The following is a 17314-nucleotide window of genomic DNA, read 5'->3' on the forward strand; positions in this document are numbered from 1 at the left end:
ATCTTAGAAAGTAAAGAGGTAATTATGGTGGCGCAAAGGGTTAAGATGCAACCTATGAAGCTATCTGCAGCCACTGTGGTACAAGTTCAATCCCCAGCCAGGGAGCTACCCACAATGGCGCAGCAGACCTGTCCTGACTCACCTGCTGCTCCCCTCAGCAGTGTATTTCAGTCAATCTGCCCATTCTGTTCCCCATTATATCTCTAAAGAATCCTCACACCCCCCACATCTCTGGCCTTACCCCAGTTCTTGTATGCATAAATAACTCTATTTTTTTTTTTGAAAAAAAAAAGGAAGTGAAGAGATAATGAAAAGAAACAGGAAACAGCAGTGTATTTCAGTAGATCTGCCTATTCTGCTCCCCACTCTGTCTCTGGTGACTCCTCACCTCCAGTACCTCTGGCCTAGACCCGTTTCTAAAAACTTAAAAATATTATCTAAAGATTTAAAAATAAATCTTTTAAAAAATTAAATTTAAATTAATTTAAAATTAAATATAGTTAAAGATTTAAAAATAATAATAATAAAGAAACAGGAAGAACTAGAAGAGAAAAAGTTATGGGAAAAGATAACAAATTTACTATAGCTATGCAAGACCAAAAAGGATGGCTGGAATAGAGACCTTGAAGTTCAAGAGAAAGTTGGAAGTTATTCCTCAGTTGATTAAATCTATCATTTCTCTTATTTAAGGGGCCTCCCCAGTGGCGCAGTGGTTGAGCGCTGGGTTGCAAAGCTGCCCGCAGCCTCTGCAGCGCCGGTTCAATCCCCGGCTGCCCCCCGGCCACCGGAGGAGGGTCCCACATGGTGTGCAGACCTCTCCTGCCGCCCGCTGCTCCCCTCAGCAGTGTACTTCGGTCCTTCTGCCTGCTCTGCTCCCCGCTCTGGCTCTCGTGAATGCTCCCCGCTCTGGCTCTCGTGAATTCTCTCACCCTCTCGCGCTTCTGACTGTACCCAGTGCTTGTATAAATAATAAATATTTTAAAATAAATAAATAAAAGTTGAAGCTAAAGATACATAGGTATATGAGTCATTTGTATAGAAATGATAGAAACAGCAATAAATATGATCTCTGAGGAAAGTTTATAAAGGCATATTGCATATTGTACAAATCCTATATAACCACAGTTCAAATCCTAGTTCTGCCACCTATCCAATGAATAAAGTTTGGAATAAAATCACGATGCCTTATACCTGGAAAAAGTGGAAATGCAAAACCGAATCAGTTTCTGGGATACAAGAAAATTCTTTGTGGTTTTTTTTTTATATCTATACAAAATGGCAGATTTATGATAAAAAGGAAAAGGAGAGTAAAGGACTCTTGCACAGACACAAGCGGGCAGAAAAGAGCTGCTGGGTAAGAGACAGGTTTGCTGAAAAAGAGGCCTGCACAGACACAGGTGGGCAGCTGCGGGAGGAGGGCAGCCACTGCTGCTTTTGCAAAGGGAGAGGTCAGTGAAGAGAAGCACCCGCATAGGAGAGCTTCTGCCCTTTGGTTTTAGAAAGGTAAAATCACTACCACCAATCATCCACATAACATATAGATCTATTCCCCGCCCCCGTCAGGCTCAATGAGACAAAGAGAATGTTACAAGCAAAAAGGAAGGTGTCTTCATGTATGGAATAAAGAGTGCTTTAAACAAGACAGGGTTGGGCCTCCCTGGTGGCGCAGCGGTTGAGCACTGGGTTGCGAAGCTGCCTGCAGCCTCTGCAGTGCCGGTTCGATCCCCGGCTGCTCCCCGGCCACCGGAGGAGGGTCCCACATGGCGCGCAGACCTCTCCTGCCGCCCGCTGCTCCCCACAGCAGTGTGCTTCGGTCCTTCTGCCTGCTCTGCTCCCCGCTCTGGCTCTGGTAAATTCTCTCACCCTCCCGTGCTTCTGACTGTACCCATTGCATGTATAAACAAACAAACAAACTGACAAATAAATAAATAAATAAAACATGCCTCTTAAAAAAAAAAAAAAGAAACAAGACAGGGTTATAAGGGTTAAGGATATACTGACTGTGACCAATCCTATATGAAGAGCAATTTAGTGAATATAGCTTCAAATTTTATCTAGTGAGAAAGAGAAAGCAAGCAAGCCCCCAAAGCTAAGCATGAACATTATAAACAACAAGGAGGTTCAGGTTTTACTTCTGGGATTCTCTTTCTTTCACAAAGAGCTACAAAATTACACAGCAAAGTTCTGAAAGTCTTTTATAAGAAAAGGTAAATCTGTAAGAGGGCAAATGAAATGGGCGGGTTTTTTTACTTTTTCTTTTTTTTTTTTTTGATAGTAGTTATCAAACTAGTCAGTCACTAATAAGCACAAAATCATTGTAACTGTTAAGAAACCTAACTAAAATAGCTATTTTTCAAAGTACTATGAAAAATTCTCATGCTTCAGAACAAAACACAAAGAGGCAAGGTTCGAATTTTATAATTAAGGGTGTGTATGAAGAATGTATTTCACAAAAAATATTTGAGGCAAAGAAAACCCGTGACATAAAAACAGCCATACAACCCAATTTTTGCTTCCAGTTTTTACTGTTTTGCAACAGCAGATTGTTTATAAAAAAAATTAATTTCTGTAAGACATGCCAAAATTAATGTTCTTTATACATACACTCTGCATAGGTACATTCCACCATTCGACACTGTATTTTCTTCTCTTTATTCATTCAGGACTATCTAAATATTTGCTTTTACTCACTCATTCATCAGTTATTGCTACAGGATGTGGGGGACAGTGACTCAGAGCGAGTGGGACAAAGAAAAAAAATGTTTTGACAGTTATTCATAAAAAAGATTAAGCAAATTCCAAATACTTTCCCCATAAAATTATTTCCCTCACCCAACTCAAACATAACTCCCAGAATGTCCTTTAACTTATTTTTGCCTTTAAAATCGGTTGTGATGTTGGGACTCCCCGGTGGCGCAGTGGTTGACCACTGGGTTGCGAAGCTGCCCGCAGCCTCTGCAGCGCCGGTTCAATCCCCGGCTGCTCCCCGGCCACCAGGAGGGTCCCGCATGGCGCGCAGACCTCTCCTGCCGCCCACTGCTCCCCTCAGCAGTGTACTTCGGTCCTTCTGCCTGCTCTGCTCCCCACTCTGGCTCTGGTGAATTCTCTCACTCTCCCATGGTTCTGACTGTACCCAGTGCTTGTATAAATAAATAAATAAATGAATGAATAAATAAATAAATAAATAAATAAATAAAAATCTTTTTTAAGAAATAAATAAAATAAAATCGGTTGTGATGTTAACAGTTCATGAGAGGGCCTCCTGGATGGTGGCGCAAGGGGTTAAGACGCAACCTATGAAGCACAAGTTCAATCCCCGGCCAGGGAGCTACCCACATGGCGCAGCTGACTTCTCCTATCTCACCCATTGCTCCCCTCAGTGGTGATTTCAGTTAATCTGCCTGTTTTGTTCCCCACTCTGTTTCTGGTGAATCCTTTCACCCCCCACAACCCACAACTCTGGCCTGTGCCCCAGTTCTTGTATGCATAAATAAATAAATCTTTTTTTAAAAAAAGTTCATGGGCCTCTCCTGGTGGCGCAGGCAGTTGAATGCAGCACTATAGAGCTGTCCGCAGCCTTTGCAGCGCTGGTTCGATCCCTGTCGGCCAGCGAGGGTCCCACAGTGTGGCAGACCTCCCCTGTTGGGCCTGCTGCTCCCCTCAACAGCGTAGTCAGTCTCCCTGTATGGTTCTCCACTCTGTCTCTGGTGAATCCTCTCACCCTCCTGCACATCTGGCCTGTACCCTGGTTCCTGTATAAATAATCTTTAAAAAAAAAAAAAAAAAAGTTCATGAGAAACCCTTTTGAAACCTTCTCAACAAATATCTGCATATTGACATGATGATGATTTTGAATGTCTCTACTCAAGATATCTAAACCTAAACATATAACTTTCTGTAAGTATCAAGACAAATATTCATTTCAAATATATATTCTATGACAGGCAAAATTATCAAAAGTGTTTCGTTACTGTAAGATCATATTTATGCTACAATGGACTCATGTGTACATGTTGCATATGTTCTTTATAACTGTGTTGGACTCTATTGCATAATGCATAGTGTTCACAAAGATCTAGTACTTTCCTATATATAGGAAGGAATGGTAAAATGAAACTAAATTCTAAATTAGGAGACCTTTAAACGTCCTAGTTCTATCACTTGTTAAATGATTTGGGGAACCTCACTTAATTTCCCTTAATCTTTTATTTTGGAGAATAAATCAGTTAATTTAACCATATTTTAGAGCTTTACATCACTGTTTGTTTGTTTGTGTGTGTGTGTGTGTGTTTTTTCCTCATGTAACATGTTTTTCCTATCTTTCACTTTTTAAATACCAAGTTCTTCAGACTTCCCTGCAGAAAAATATCAACTACTTCACTATTCTTTTTCCATGATGTAGTTTCTGCTTATTGTGACCAAAAGCAAAGTTGACTGCAAAATGAAGACTCAAAGGAAATGAAAACATTAACCTGTTTATAAATCCATACGTAAAGAATTATAGAAAACTGACAGTTTTTGAAGCTTTCCACAATCATTTTTACTTCCCTCAAGTCCCAATTATCAATCCCTATTCCTTAAAAAGGAATGAAATGCTTAACTGTTGGATAAAAAGGAAACCCTTGCGGCACAACAGGTTAAGTCTCAGCACTATGAAGCAATCCCCTGCCAGGGAGCTAACCCACATAGCACAGCAGACCTCTCCTGACTTGCCAATGCTCCCCTCAGCAGTGTATTTCAGTGGATCCACCTGTTCTGCTCCCCACTGTCTCTGGTGAATCTTCTCACCCTCCTGCACCTCTGGCCTACAACCCAGCTCTTGCATAATAATGGACTACTTCAATGAATAGATCTCTAGGCTATGGACTACAAGTTATCTGAAGTTCTCTCCTCACTACCTCAAAAGTGATCTCTGCACTTATCCTCTATTTCAAATGAAGAGAGTTCTCTCCTTAGAGTGAGTCTCTTAAGCTTAGATATTGCCTCACCGTTTTCTTGTTACTATCTTGTCCTATCCTCATATAATCATCCTTAATCCAATACCATAAGTCATGCCTTATTAATTTATTGCATTTCCTTCTATCTTCAAAAATGCACAGGTCTACCTATAATCCTATAATCACAAAATGAACTGCCTGATCTCCATCATCTAGAACATTTTTTAAACTGCTACACCTTAAACAAATGTTTAAAACCACTTCTTTTAATTCCCTTATCATATACAATTTAATCCTTATAAATCAAGTTTCTATCCTTCTACAGTACCGAAACAGCACACCTGATGGTCACCAGTAAACTTGTAAACTCCAAATCCATTTTTTTAAAGATATATTTATTATTTATACAAGAACTGGGGTACAGGCTAGAGACATGGGAGGGTGAGAGGATTCACCAGAGACAGAGTGGGGAGCAGAAGAGGCAGATTTGACCAAAATACAGTGCTAAGGGGAGCAGCGGCCGAGGCAGGAGAGGTTTCCCGCGCCATGTGGTTATCTGCCATGTGGGTATCTCTCTTGCCAGCGGGGAATTGAACCCGCGCTGCAGAGGCTACAGACAGCTTCACAGTGCAGTGCTCACCCTGCTGCGCCACTGGGATGGCCCCAAATCCGTTTTTTTTTGTAAATCCAATCTTAACTTTTTTATGACATCTGATGTCAAGTATCCCATCCTTATTACTTTGCTTCTGAAATTTTCACATTATATCATCCTATCCTTCTCTAATCTCGTAATTCTTTCCTTGGTTTCCCTACTTCTACCACTTTTAAATGAACATTCTCTCAGATTCAATCCTGTCCTGTCAACTCAACAGTTTCTCCCTTAGGAAACTGTATTGTTACTTGTTTAAACTGTAGCACAGTACACATAATCCCAAAATCAAGTCAACTGGAAGCACTGCCACACTTCCCACTACCTGGTGAGCATAATCCCGTAATAATGTGATCTACTTGCCACTTTTACTTCCTAAAGCTCATTTAATCAAATTACTATCTTACAATGGTTCAGCCTTACCTACCATATAGTAACCAAAAACAAAAAAGTATCTCGAAAACACAGGACTTTGAGATTTCCACGATTTTGCCTATACTGTTTATTCTACTTGGAATATCTTTTCTTGATTCAACTACATTAAGATTCAGTTACAGTCCTTTACCCTCTTGTAACCATCCCAGACTACTATACAAAACAGATTACGTCCTCTGCTGAAAAATCCACATGAATTCTCATCTTGAATAGCCATTTTCCTATTTGCTGTGCTCTGTTTTGTGTTATCTTATTTATCATGTAATGTCATACTCATTAGCCTTTATTTCCTTCAATAATTCTTTTTATCCCTACAATACTCTGCACAGTATTCAAGTATTTATGAACAGCTGGTATTTATTGTATCTAAAATTGGAAATAAAGTTCAAGTTTCTTGGGCCTCCCCGGTGGCGCAGCAGTTGAGCACTGGGTTGCGAAGCTGCCCGCAGCCTCTACAGTGCCGGTTCGATCCCCGGCTGCTCCCCGGCCACCGGAGGAGGGTCCCACATGGCGCGCAGACCTCTCCTGCCGCTCGCTGCTCCCCTCAGCAGTGTACTTCAGTCCTTCTGCCTGCTCTGCTCCCAGCTCTGGCTCTGGTGAATTCTCTCACCCTCCCGCGCTTCTGACTGTACCCAGTGCTTGTATAAATAAATAAATCTTTAAAAAAAAAAAAAAGAAAGAAAGTTCAAGTTTCTTGAGTACAAGTTTAAGAACCACTTTTAACCAAAGAATGTGTGTGCTATACTGTTGGTGGGAGTGCAAACTGGTCCAACCACTATGGAGAGCTGTGTGGAGATTTCTGGACCTACTAAACATAGAGCTTCCATATGATCCAGCAATTCCACTCCTAGGTATTTACCCAAAGGACACAGAAACATCCATTCCAAAGAGCACCTGCACCCCTATGTTTATAGCAGCACTATTTACAATAGCTAAGCTTTGGAAACAACCCAAATGCCCAAAAATAGATGACTGGATCAAGAAGATGTGGTACATATACACCATGGAATATTACTCAGCATTCAAAAAAGATAAATACATGCAATTTGCAGCAACATGGATGGAGCTGGAAGGGATCATGCTCAGAGAAATAAGCCAGAAAGAAAAAGAAAAATACCGGATGGTCTCACTCATAGCAGGAATCTAGAAAACTTAAAGGACCAAGAAAAAGAATAACTATAAGAAAGTAAAAATCAAAATCAACAAACAACTATGAACCAGAGACACTCTATGGGGGGTGGGGGGCGGGGAGGGGAGGGATTGGGATCAAAATAAGGGGGTCGCAATTGTATGTGGAATGTAAAAATAAAGTTTATAAAAAAAAAATCTAGTCAAGGAAGGATTGAACAATAAAAATATCTTCTGCAAAAAAAAAAAAAGAATGTGTGTGCTATAATACAATTTTCTTTTTTTTTTTTTACTTTCTTTGAGAAACATCTTAACCTATAATACCTATATTACATAAAAATACATTATAAAATAATGGAATTGATGCTAAGGTGACATTTCAATAAGGGACAAGATCAGCATAGTATTATTTCAACATTCTGCACATCAAGGCAGTCATATATGCTCCAAACAACCAGCAGGAGTTCATGTAGTAGGTAGTATATTCCTTCAATAACCCCAACCTTCCTAAACTTTCCTTTAATCCCCAGCTACCAAGCTTCATCAGAAGCACACTCCTCTGTAACCTAATGCTGATTCTATCTCACAGCCACATATTTCCCCTTGCCTCTCCTTTCTGCAAAGTTTTTATCTGATTGCCATATCATATCACTTCTGTTTCCCCACCAGCCAACTTCTCTGAGGGTAACAGATCAGCTCACGCTCTCATCCAATTCCAGGGCCAATTATTCTCACAATTTCCACTTTGGTGATAGCCAAACTTGACTCCCTGAATAGAGAAATGGCGACACAAGGGACACAAGAATGCTTCTTCGGTCCTGTTGACTCAAAGCCTCCTTTGCAGTTCTCATTCCTTTCTCCGGGACAGCATATCAGACACCACACAAAAGCAAGAACAAAAAGTTGGACAGACCAGGATCTGCCAAGAAGGCTGTCTTACCTGTTATCCCAGGGCAGCCAGCTATGAGGCAAGCAGAATAAGCATCAGGGGCAGGCCACAAAGGAAAAGGCTGGTATAATGAACTGGTGGGGGAGGCATAAAGGGTATGAGACAGAGTCAGTATTATGTTGGAGGGCAGACAGGGACTTTAGTGAGGGAGAGGTCTGAAGGAAGGTAGGTGGTCAGAAGATAAAGGAATTTAAAAGGACTGGCTTAGGGAACACAATACTTACCACAATATTTCTTTTGGCTAAGCCCTCCCTTGCAGAATAGCTAGTAGGAAAAAAATGTTATTCTTCATTCTCTGAGGGACAGACAGATGGAGAAAGAGGTAACAGATGTCCAGCTGAATGGAAGCTGAACCAAAGACTGTGGAAAAACAAAGTGAATAAAACGCACAGGAATTATATTTGATAACATCTACTGGTTATGAATCTATTGATAAGAAAATCTGGCCCACTTTCAATTTGAACTTTAATTCAGAGAGACAATTGCACAAGACATTATTTATGTTTAGTTTACCAATATATGATTTCAGGTAACTGCCCTTAAAACTTGAAAACAGAAAGAGTACATGGAAGTTATAGCAGTTATGCTGGCAGCTGCAACCTAACCCCTCTTCTCTTTATCTGTTTGCACTATAACTCATAAAGATACAAAAAGAAACTGAAAAAAAACATGAAATTTGACAATAAAACATGTACTAGTGCCTCCCTGGTAGCGCAGGGGTTAAAGCCTCAGCACTGTCAAACTATTGCCAGCCACCATGGCATGAGTTTGATCCCCAGCTAGGGAGCTAACACACAAAGCACAGCAGACCTCTCCTATCTTGCCCACTGCTCCCTTCAGCAGTGTATCTCAGTACATCTCCCTGGTCTGCTCCCCACTATGGTGAACCTCTCACCGCCCCCACCTCTGACCTACACCCCAGTTCTTGTATGCATAAATAAAACAATAAAAATCTTAAAAAAAAATAAAAACACGTACTAGGTTATCACTTCATTGTTCATATATGTTGCATTTCCCTCCAACGTCATTCAAGAATGGGGAAAAATGGCCTCCCTGGTGGTGCAAGGGGTTAAGACACAAACTATGAAGCTGTCCACAGCCTCTGCAGCACTAGTTCCATCCTCCAGCAGGCCAGGGAGCAACCCACATGGCGCAGCAGACCTCTCCTGACTCGCCCGCATGCATAAATAAATTTTTTAAAAATGGGGAAAAGGGCCTCCCCGGTGGCACAGCAGTTGCGCTGGGTTGCGAAGCTGCCCACAGCCTCTGCAGCGCTGGTTTGATCCCCGGCTGCTCCCCGGCCACCAGAGGAGGGTCCCACATGGTGCGCAGACCTCTCCTGCTGTCCGCTGCTCCCCTCAGCAGTGTACTTAGGTTCTTCTACCTGTTCTGCTCCCCGCTCTGGCTCTGGTGAATTCTCTCACCCTCTCACCCTCCCGCGCTTCTGACTGTACCACCCAGTGCTTGTATAAATAAATCTTTAAAAAAAAAAAAAAAAAGGAATGCTTTTTTAAAAAATAAATAAAACAAATAAAAAATGGGGGGAAAAGGTGTAAGACATGTATTTCCTCAACCTATTTCCATTTTCAGAATTTAATCTCTCTGAAAAATTGTGAAAGGTCAGGACTCCCTGGTGGTGCAAGGGGTTAAGCACCGCACTATGAAGCAATCTGCAGCTTCTGAAGCATGAGTTCAATCCCTGGCCAGCCAGGGAGCAACCCACATGGCACAGCAGATCTCTCCTGTCTCGCCTGCTGCTCCCCTCAGCAGCATATTTCAGTCAGTCTGCCTGTTCTGTTCCCCACTCTGTCTCTGGTGAATCCTCTCACCCCCGGCATCTCTGGCCTGTACCCCAGCTCTTGTATGCATAAATAAATAAATCTTTAAAAAAAAAAATTGCGTGGGCCTCTCCTGGTGGTGCAGAAGTTGAGCTTGGGCTGCAAAGCTGCCCACAGCCTCTGAAGCACCAGTTCGATCCCCGGCCGCCGGTGAGGGTCCCACATGGTGCGCAGACCTCTCCTGCCGCCCGCTGCTCCCCTCAGCAGTGTATTTAGTCAGTCTGCCTGTTCTGTACCCCGCTCTGGCTCTGGTGAATTCTCTCACCCTCCTGCGCTTCTGACTATACACAGTGCTTGTATAAATAAATAAATAACTCTTAAAAAAAAATTGTGGAAGGTCAACTGACATAGTACTTCACATGGATGGGTATGTAACTTTAAAAGAGAATGACCAAGTTTATGCACTGTGTAATGTATTCTTTTTTACATTTAGCAGAAGTATAGTAAAATTTAAAATACCAACTATTTGAATTTTTACTTTGTTACACAGGGAATAAAAATAAATATCTGTTATAAAAACTGTACTAAGGGGGCGTCTCTGGTGGTGCAAGGGGTTAAGTCGCAGCACTAAAGAAGTATCTGCAGCCACTACAGAACAGCACAAGTTTGATCCCTGGCCAGGGAGGTGACCCACATGGTGTAGCAGACCTCTCCTGTCTCGCCAGTTGCTCCCCTCAGCAGCGTATTTCAGTTATTACGCCTGTTCTCCCCACTCTGTCTCTAGTGAATTCTCTCACCCCTGGCACCTCTGGCCTGCACCTTGGCTCTTGTATGCAAACATAAATCTTTAAAAACTGTACTAAGTCTGACATATTAAGCAAAAAGTTACGGTCAAAAGAAACAACTTCAAGGACCTCCCTGGTGGTGCAAGGGGTTAGGACGCTGCACTATGAATTTATCTGCAGCCACTGCAATACCAGTTGGATCCCCGGCCAGGAAGGTGACCCACATGGCACAGCAGATCTCTCCGGACTCACCCGCTGCTCCCTTCAGCAGTATATTTCAGTCAATCCGCCTGCTCTGTTCCCTACTCTTTCTCTGGTGAATCCTCTCACCCACAGCATCTCTGACCTGTACCCCAGTTCTTGTATGCATAAATAAATAAATCTTTAAAAAAAAAAGAAAGAAATTAACTTAAGATACCACACAGAATCAATATGAGGATGTGAAACTACACCAAAGGCAAGGTCAGGTGCATGCTAGATAAATTACATTCCCCTACTCCCACCTTAGAATATAAAGTTAGAATGGGGATTCCATTTTTGTTGTCTGCTAAATCTCTAGCACCTTGAACACAGAAAGTATTCTGAGATACCTGCTGAAGGAATGCTAAAAAAGTACAATCAAGTAGTGTTATTCACTTCAGGACATTTTTTCCCAACCTCTATGCCTGATCTAACAAAGTATAGCCTCTTAAGATTTTGTCTTTTATATAAATAAAATCTAGACTCTATAGCAAAAAATGGTTGCATATTGGGGCTCCCTGGTGGCGCAAGGGGTTAAGACAGACTATGAAGCTATCCACAGCCACTGCAGCACGAGTTCAATCCCCAGCCAGGGAGCTACCCACATGGTGCAGCAGACCTCTCCTGATTCGCCCACTGCTCCCCTCAGCAGTGTATTTCAGTCAATCTGCCTGTTCTGTTCCCCACTCTGTCTCTGATGAATCCTCTCACCCCCCCCCCACACACACACCTCTGGCCTGTACCCCAGTTCTTGTATGCATAAATAAATCTTTAAAAAAAAATGGCTGAGTATTATGTTGCATGTATTTTATCCTAAGTTTACAAAAAGAACCCTTCATACAACTACTTTGAGGAATAAACTAAGGAAACTGAGGAATTTACTACAGGAATTGAAATGAGAAATGCTTTACTGCTTCCTCTTACTTTCCCAGTTTGTTCTAAAATTTTTTCAATATGAAATATTTGATATTTATCTTTACCATAGTAGTCTCCTCTTTCAGTATCATAAGGAAACTAGAAGTAACAGAGGAAAAGAACTAGCAAACAAAAGGAAACCACGGTATCCCACAGGTAATTAAGATCATTTTATCTTTTTTTTTTTTGTGGGACCCTCGCCGGCGGCCGGGGAACGAACCGAGGAACGAACCGGCGCTGCAGAGGCTGCAGGCAGCCTCGCAGCTCAGCGCTCAACTGCTGCGCCACCAGGGGAGGCCCAAAGATCATTTTATCTTTATCCCTGTCCTTAAAGAAGAACCCACTAGAAGAACTTTGGCCAGATCAAAAAATTTCTTATAGTAAAAGTTTCTTTTATTTGGAAAATAAGCTAGTTGAAACAATGTTTCTGAAGTATCAGCAGTGCAAAGAACTAACAAAACTGAGTAAGTTCTGCTTATGTGTAGCAATTTGTTTCTTCCATAAGAGCATGTGTTCCTTTTTTCCTGAATTCTTTATAAACACTGTATCATTTAAAAAAGCAAAGTTGTGTCACAGACTTAAGGTATAGCTTGTAAATAAAAGTCAAATCATGATTACTGTCTAGACATTTTAGACATGACCTTTATAGCAAAGACCACTGGAGAAAAAACTAAATTATAGTTTTTAAATTGAATTTTTTGGGGATCTCCCTGGTGGCACAAGGGATTAAGCTGCAGCAGTATGAAGCTATCCACAGCCTCTGCAGCACGAGTTCAATCCCCACCCAGCCAGGGAGCTAACCCACATGGCCCCGCAGACCTCTCCTCTCTCACCTGCTGCTTCCCTCAGTAATGTGTTTCAGTCAGTCTGCCTGTTCTGTTCCCCGCTCTGTCTCTGGTGAATCTTCTCACCCTCCTGCGCATCCGGCCTGTACCCCAGTTCTTGTATAAATAAATAAATCTTTAAATAATAATAATAAAATTAAAAAATAAAAATAGTTCTGAAAATACCTATTATTAGGCTTTGAAAATTAAAATTATAATCCTGGGCCTCACTGGTGGCGCAAGGGGTTAAGCACTGCACTATGAAGCAATCCACAGCCTCTGCAGCACGAGTTCAATCCCCGGCCGGCCACAGAGAAACCCACATGGTGCAGCAGACCTCTCCTGTCTCGCCGGCTGCTCCCCTCAGCAGCGTATTTCAGTCAGTCTGCCTGTTCTGTTCCTCACTCTGTCTCAGGTGGATCCTCTCACCCCCCACATCTCTGGCCTGTACCCCAGCTCTTGTATGCATAAATAAATAAAATCTTTGAATAAATAAATAAAATAAAATTCTTATCCTGGCCAATTTTAAGCCATTGTAGAAGTTTTTCTTCCTGAGGAAAGCTGCAGTAAAATTCACTAAAAAAAACCCTGGGAATGTTCTATTATACATAAATGATGGTAAAGTCATAACAGGTATTAAAACAGGAAACACAAGCTTATTCATTTTAAAACTTACTCATTTTAAAAGACTATAATAAGCACCTACTAAGAGCCAGACACTCTGCTAGGGATAAATATCACAGACATATTTTCTTTTCTCACAGAGTTTACGTTAACCAAAGGCATGGGTAGAGAACAGTTAAATAATCAATTATAAAGTATGACAAATATTATGACTGACAGGAGTACGCATTAGTGCAAACAGCCCAGATGAAGTAAAAGCAGAGAAGGCTTTTTGAACAAAGCAATGAACCCAAAAACTAAGGTCAGAATTAGGAAGGCTTGGAAGGAGGAAAAGCAGAAAAGTTCCAGGGGTAAAGAGTGGAAGATAAAAATCCAGACTCAAAATAAAAGGAAGAAGGGGGGAGAGGAGAGAACTTGGCACAAAATAGAGCTAAAAAGGTGAACCAGATTAAAAAGGATCTAGTAAGATATATTTGTTAAGTAATTTTGGGTTTTATCCTAAGGCAAGAGAAAGAACATCAAAATTTGCATATAAACAAATATTATGACTGAAGTGAAGAATAAATTAGAAAGAGATGCCATGGAGGCATGAAGAGCAGAATGGCTGCTGTTCCAAGTGCCTTATATTAGCAATGACCTTGGTATAGAATAGGATTGTGTTAAATGGAATGGGAAGAAAAAAAGATTGGCTAGAGAAAGATAAGAAAGGTAGAAATAAGACAGGATTGAATCTGATGACAGCTTTGGGAGAAGTCAAATACTATTCCCAGATTTCTGACACTGGTAACTGAAGGAATGGTGGTACCAACTTACTAATTCCCTTCTGTTGGAAAGATTTAAAAGGTCCTAAAAAATATCAGTTTCTTTTCAGTTATGCACACTGATATAAAATAGTGCAAAAATATCCTACATTTGATTCTGGCAAATAAGTTTATTATCTTAAACCATCTTTCATCTATTCTGCATAATATTAAAATGAGTCTGAATTCCACAAGCATACACAAACAGGAGCAAAAGTAAATTCAGCTAGTAAAGAAAGGTGCTAAGTGTGTGGAGGTGAGCTTGCAACAAAAGTTTGCTATTCAAAATGAATTCACAGGGCCTCCCCGGTGGCGCAGCGGTTGAGCACTGGGTTGCCAAGCTGCCCGCAGCCTCTGCAGCGCAGGTTCGATCCCCGGCCACCGGTGAGGGTCCCACATGGCCCGACAGACCTCTCCTGCCGCCCACTGCTCCCCTCAGCAGTGTATCCATCAGTCTGCCTGTTGCTTCCCACTCTGACTCTGGTGAATTCTCTCACCCTCCCTCTCTTCTGACTGTACCCAGTGCTTGTATAAACAAGTATTCAACAAAAATAAAATAAACAAATATTTAAAAAAATGAATTCACAGATGAACTCAAGCATTGAGAGTACTGATGCAAGAACTGACCCCCAAAACACAGGTGTTTGAAAGGTGTTTTCCTCAAACCTATTATACTAAAATACACACAAAAGTAGCTCATTCATAAATTTATGACAGGCTTTTTCCCCCTAAAGTAAAATTCAATAGCGTTTTGCAAAGTAAGAATCTACAGAAAAGAGAACACTACCCTTGTAAATCCAAAGTCAAGAACGGAAGTAGCTTTCAAAACTAACACAGCCATTCAAAAATTTAGGTGCTCTCAACTTCTGTAAATAGTTAATTAGCACTGGCCAAGCAGATTAGGCTCATTTTTACCTTTCATTTTTGTCTCCATTAGGTTATATGCAATAGGGTGAAAATATAGGCCTGCTCTAAGGAATTTCAAGAGCTACTTATTCTTTTAAACATTGTATAACCTACCTACATGTTACATTCATGTATCAATCTATTTCTAATGTATATATTTATGTTAACATGGCAGGTAACAAGTTAGAGGACACACCTTTCTATACTTGCAAAAGTTGAAAATAGGACTTGTATTCTCTCAAGACAGTTTTATATATCACAAAATAAGAATGTCCTCACACTGGATTTAATTAATCTATGAAATAAAAATTACATGCCTCATAATACAGATACCTAGCAACCCCCTTCACCCAACTCCCATGGGCTTCTCCCACACACTATTTCATCAGTTGTCTGGGGAGTCTGTGAGGGATGGGTTATCCTTTCGCCTGCAAAACAGATAAAGCTTGAGCACACAACGTGCTCAAGGAAGGCGCTCAACTAATTATGAAAAATGAATGAAAAACTACTTTTTTTCTTAACTACCATTTTATTCTTCAGTCTCTATGGCAGAGACACCTAATTACCATGAGAATTTGCCTCATCAACTCTTAATGAACTTGGTAAATCCTTTTGATTGCTGTCAGAGGGCCTTTCCCTGTACACATGCCCACTAAAATTAAAAAAAAAAAAAGTTCTCACACCATTCCATGATATTGGAGGAAAGGAGAACTTCCCTCCTAGAGCTATACATACAAATGTTGGCTTTCCGAGACTTTCCCATTAATTGGCAAAATGTTTAAATAGTAAGATCTGTGACACAGCTTCCATGCCTTCCTCAAGGCACACCTCACTAAAACAATAATTTCCTCAAGATTACAACGCCGATGATTCAATGTTTACTGCTAAACAAAAGAAGTAAGCTATTATGAAAGAAAAAGGTCGTCAGAAAAGAAAATATCCCTAGAGCCGTCAAGAAGAAAAAAATTAACAGAACTAGAGGGTAACTTAGATAATAGTAATTCAAATCTCTCCGACTTCGACAGTTCTAACAAGTTTTCCGGTGAAATGGAGGTGAGGACACTAAGAGCCTCTCCTAGAAATGAAAGAGGGAAGAGAAACCAAAGATAAGAAACCTGAGGAGGGAACAGAAAAACTAGCTCTCAAGTGCCAAGGGGTCTATTCAAAAGGAAAGACAGTTCTGAATCGACTGACGAGGAGTAACCCGAGCCCACAGCCCGGCCGGCGGGGAGGCGAACTCCCAAGTCTGGGGGAAGACGGCACCCGGCCCCGGTGACAATGGAACCGCTCCTCTCCGGCAGCGGAGGCACGAAGGGGAGACCGTGCCTCTCCCGGGCCGCCTTCCCGGCCGCTCGTCAGAAGTGAGACCCACCTGGAGACCGCCATGGCCGGGCGCCGGCGGTTCGGGGCTCCCCGCGAGCTACGCGGCGCGCCGCTGGGACGCTAGTTTCCAGAGAGCCGAGCGGCGCAGGCCCAGGCCGCGGAGCAGAGGGGAGCGGCCCGTGCGGCGCGCGGCGTCCCGGCGCGGGCCCTCGGGCATCTGTCCCGCCGCCTCCCCGAGCTCGTCCCCGCCGCGGCCGGGAAGCAGGGGTCTGAGACCGCGCCGAGGGCTACAGTGCTCCGACCCGCACGACTTCAAACCCGGTGCCCCCAGCCCCGCTCTTTGCTGACGCAGGCGTCGGCACGCCGGACTGAGCGTCAGCGCGCCGGAAATGACGTCAGCCCACCGCGAGGAGCTGGGCTCCGCCGCGGAGCCGGAGCCGAGGGCTGCTTCAGCTTTTGGCGGCGCGTGCTGAGGAAAAGTCTTTGTGCTTCTCTGGGAAGCGTCGTTAATATTAAAACGAGGCGGGGAAGAGAAATAAGGACCCCCCTGTTTCCTGGAAAAGGATGAAAGGCGATTTAGCCGAAGTTCTGGAAATTCAAATCCTTTCTAATTCCTTGGCGTCCCACCTTTATCCCTCCAGACTGCTGCTGGGAAAATTAGGATCCAGAGAAGCATAAAATGCTCCAGGGCGGGTAGCAGGACCATTGCGAGGGGTGAAATCAGTAAAACGGAAAAGGCATTTAACACGCAGCTCAAATGGTTTGCCGTGTTTGCCAGAAGTTCTGCAGTTAGAGGGATTGAAAATTCCCCCCCCCCCAAAGTCTATATCCATCCCCCCTTTTTTGTTTTTTGCTTATCTGGCTATCGCTTAATAGGTTTTTTAACATTCTTCTGTCACCTAGTGCAGGCCCTTAGCACCTTAAACTTGACTTTTGTGGTATAAAAGTAATAATTTCTCCAACTTCTTCAGTCCAGCCCACTTTATAGGCCACCATCAGATTTGTCTTCCCAAACACTGCT

The 17314-nt window shown here is 42.3% G+C and overlaps 1 protein-coding gene across 1 annotated transcript in view; it reads right to left on the reverse strand.

The window, feature by feature from the left end:
* Positions 1-16657, reverse strand: part of BTAF1 (B-TFIID TATA-box binding protein associated factor 1) — an 80940-nt gene extending 64283 nt beyond the window's left edge. The window contains exon 1 of the mRNA XM_037497556.1: positions 16343-16657. Within this exon, the coding sequence (XP_037353453.1) occupies positions 16343-16356 (14 nt within the window). The 5' untranslated portion in view covers positions 16357-16657. The remainder of the gene's footprint in view (positions 1-16342) is intronic.
* Positions 16658-17314: the final 657 nt, after the last annotated feature.

The sequence above is a fragment of the Talpa occidentalis genome, unplaced genomic scaffold (assembly GCF_014898055.3).
Source record: "Talpa occidentalis isolate TD23 unplaced genomic scaffold, MPIMG_talOcc4v2.1 talOcc4.8, whole genome shotgun sequence".
Lineage (NCBI taxonomy): Eukaryota > Metazoa > Chordata > Mammalia > Eulipotyphla > Talpidae > Talpa > Talpa occidentalis.